Genomic DNA, 2,500 nt, shown 5'->3' on the forward strand with positions numbered 1-2,500 from the left:
GGGAGCTTATTTACGAACGTGATTTGGGGAGCACTGAGCATCTTATAGGGCGTCCCCTTCTACAGGAGGACGATGGAGGAGACCACGGTAGGACTCTGGTTCTCTCTCCATGCCAGGAGGACCAATTTACATGTTCCTGTGGTTCGTGTGTCAGCCTCAGCGACGTCTGCAACTTCAGCCTCGAGTGCCCGGACGGAAGCGACGAAATCTACTGCTCCCACAAGCACGAGCTCCCAAGGGACTACAAGAAAGAGTTTTCGCCCTCGCTGGGCACTCGACCCAAAACTAGAGTGGGACTCAGGGTGGTCCTCGAGAACGTGGAACCTATGATCACTAACCAGAACCTTCTCCAGCTCAGCCTCAACATCACTGTCGTCTGGAGGGATCGGAGGTTGACCTTCAGCTTCCTCGAGGTGGACCAGCCCGTCAGACTGACCGAAGAGGTATTTTCCGACTTCTGGCTGCCGAGGATTGCCCTGGACACGGCGGTCGAAGAGGACAAGGACGTCCTCAACTTTCGCGAATCTCCGGGCGTGTTAAGTGCCACGGCGCGCAGTGCAGGGAGGGTCAGCGTCGTCGGAAATCATGAAGGTAAAGGTCCTCTGTTCTCAGCTTCTTTATATATATAAATAAATAAATATATATATATATATATATATATATATATATATATATATATATATATATATATATATATTACACATAATGTTGCTGTTGTATTCATATATTAGAATTGGAATCTAATTAGAAACTTATTCAGCGGTAGTGATATATATATATATATATATATATATATATATATATATATATATATATATATATATATAGAGAGAGAGAGAGAGAGAGAGAGAGAGAGAGAGAGAGAGAGAGAGAGAGAGAGAGAGATATACATACATACATATATACATATATCATCTGTGCATATAATATATATATATATATCTTTATATAAATATAAATTATATATATATATATAGTATATATCACATAATTATATCTGTGCATATTCATATGTGCATAGATTAATACACACGTAAAGTATAATAAAAAAACATACACGGAAATATAACAACGAAAATCCACAATCCGCCACAATTTTTAATCAATTCCGTGAACACCAGTCCCTCCCTCTGCTGCCTGCTTGCTGACCACAAATCCTTTCCTCGCTTGACTGCTTGCTGACCAAAAAAAAAAACTTTCCCTCTGCTACGATTTGCTGACCGCAACCCCCCTCCTTCTTACCTGACCGCAGCGCGAGTGTTCGACGTCGCGGAGCTGACCATGACCAAGAAGGTGATTGTGTCCTTCCACTGCGCTCCTGACCTCTTCCTCTTCCCGTTCGACGCACAGGTGAGGCGGGGTCAGGGGGAGGTGAGGGAGAGGGAGATGAGGGAGAGGGAATGAGGTAGGGGGAGATGAGGGAGAGGGAATGAGGTAGGGGGAGGTGAGGGAGAGGAAATGGGGGGGATGAGGGAGAGGAAATGGGGGGGATGAGGGAGAGGGAATGAGGTAGGGGGAGGTGAGGGAGAGGGAGGTGAGGGAGAGGGAGATAAGGGAGAGGGAATGAAGTAGGGGGAGATGAGGGAGAGGGGATGAGGTAGGGGGAGGTGAGGGAGAGGGAGATGAGGGAGAGGAAATGGGGGAGGGGGGGGCTGGAGATGAAGTTCTGGTTGAGTCGGTTGAGAGGGAGGAAAGGAGATGACGGGGAGAGAAAAATGAGACTCAAGAGACGAGTCATGGGGGGGAGGGAGTGGGGGGGGGGGAGATGAGGCTGGAGGACAACGAGTGAGACAAAAGGAAATAAGGGAGATGAAAAATGAAAAATGAATCGGACGAGAGAAGGAGAAATGAGGGAGAAGGAGAAGGAGAAATGAAGCCCGGGGAATTTGTCACGGCTGTGCCAAAATACCTCGACGAATCCGAGTTTGCGACCCAGAGCACAGTTCGAGTTGCGCCGCATTTGGCATCAGGAAGGGCATCCGGTCGGGCCAGGGAGAGGGCGGGGCTGCCAAGACCAAGGAGCGCGGAGAAGACCAAAGGACGCGGAGAAGACCAAAGGACGCGGAGAAGACCAAGGGGCGCGGAGAAGACCGAAGGGCGAGGAGAAGACCAATGGGCGCGGAGAAGACGAAAGATAGACCAGTTTCCTCTCCCTTGTCACTTCCTGGTTTACAAGTTGTTCTTTCATTATTGGGATCATTATTCTTTATGATGTTGTTATTTACTTTTAGTAATACTTTGATTATTATTGCTCTTATCGTCATTAGGGTTCTTGCTATTATCGTTATTATTGTTATCATCATTATTATTAATATTACTAAATTATTATTATTACTAAAAAAAATCATCACCATCACCACCACTATCACCACAACCACCATTACCCCCCCCTCCTCCTCAGCTGTGCCGCATCCCCCTGCGCCTCGAAGGATCGCTCATTCCCGACAGCCGATGGGACGCCGAAGGAACGAGCGTAGGATTCCCGAAAGGACTCGTCGTG

The 2,500-nt window shown here is 47.4% G+C and overlaps 1 protein-coding gene across 1 annotated transcript in view; it reads left to right on the plus strand.

Moving 5' to 3' along the window:
• The window catches only part of LOC122246016 (uncharacterized), a 6,839-nt gene that overhangs the window by 1,864 nt on the left and 2,475 nt on the right, over positions 1–2,500 (plus strand). Inside the window, exons 2-5 of the mRNA XM_086556212.1 lie at positions 1–591; positions 1,253–1,360; positions 1,937–2,175; positions 2,402–2,500. The exon at positions 1–591 is cut by the window's left edge and continues 945 nt beyond it; the exon at positions 2,402–2,500 is cut by the window's right edge and continues 87 nt beyond it. Coding sequence (XP_086412338.1) covers positions 1–591; positions 1,253–1,360; positions 1,937–2,175; positions 2,402–2,500 — 1,037 coding nt within the window. The remainder of the gene's footprint in view (positions 592–1,252; positions 1,361–1,936; positions 2,176–2,401) is intronic.

The sequence above is a fragment of the Penaeus japonicus genome, unplaced genomic scaffold, assembly GCF_977035675.1.
Source record: "Penaeus japonicus unplaced genomic scaffold, GWHDUDI00000001_assembly GWHDUDI00000032, whole genome shotgun sequence".
NCBI lineage: Eukaryota > Metazoa > Arthropoda > Malacostraca > Decapoda > Penaeidae > Penaeus > Penaeus japonicus.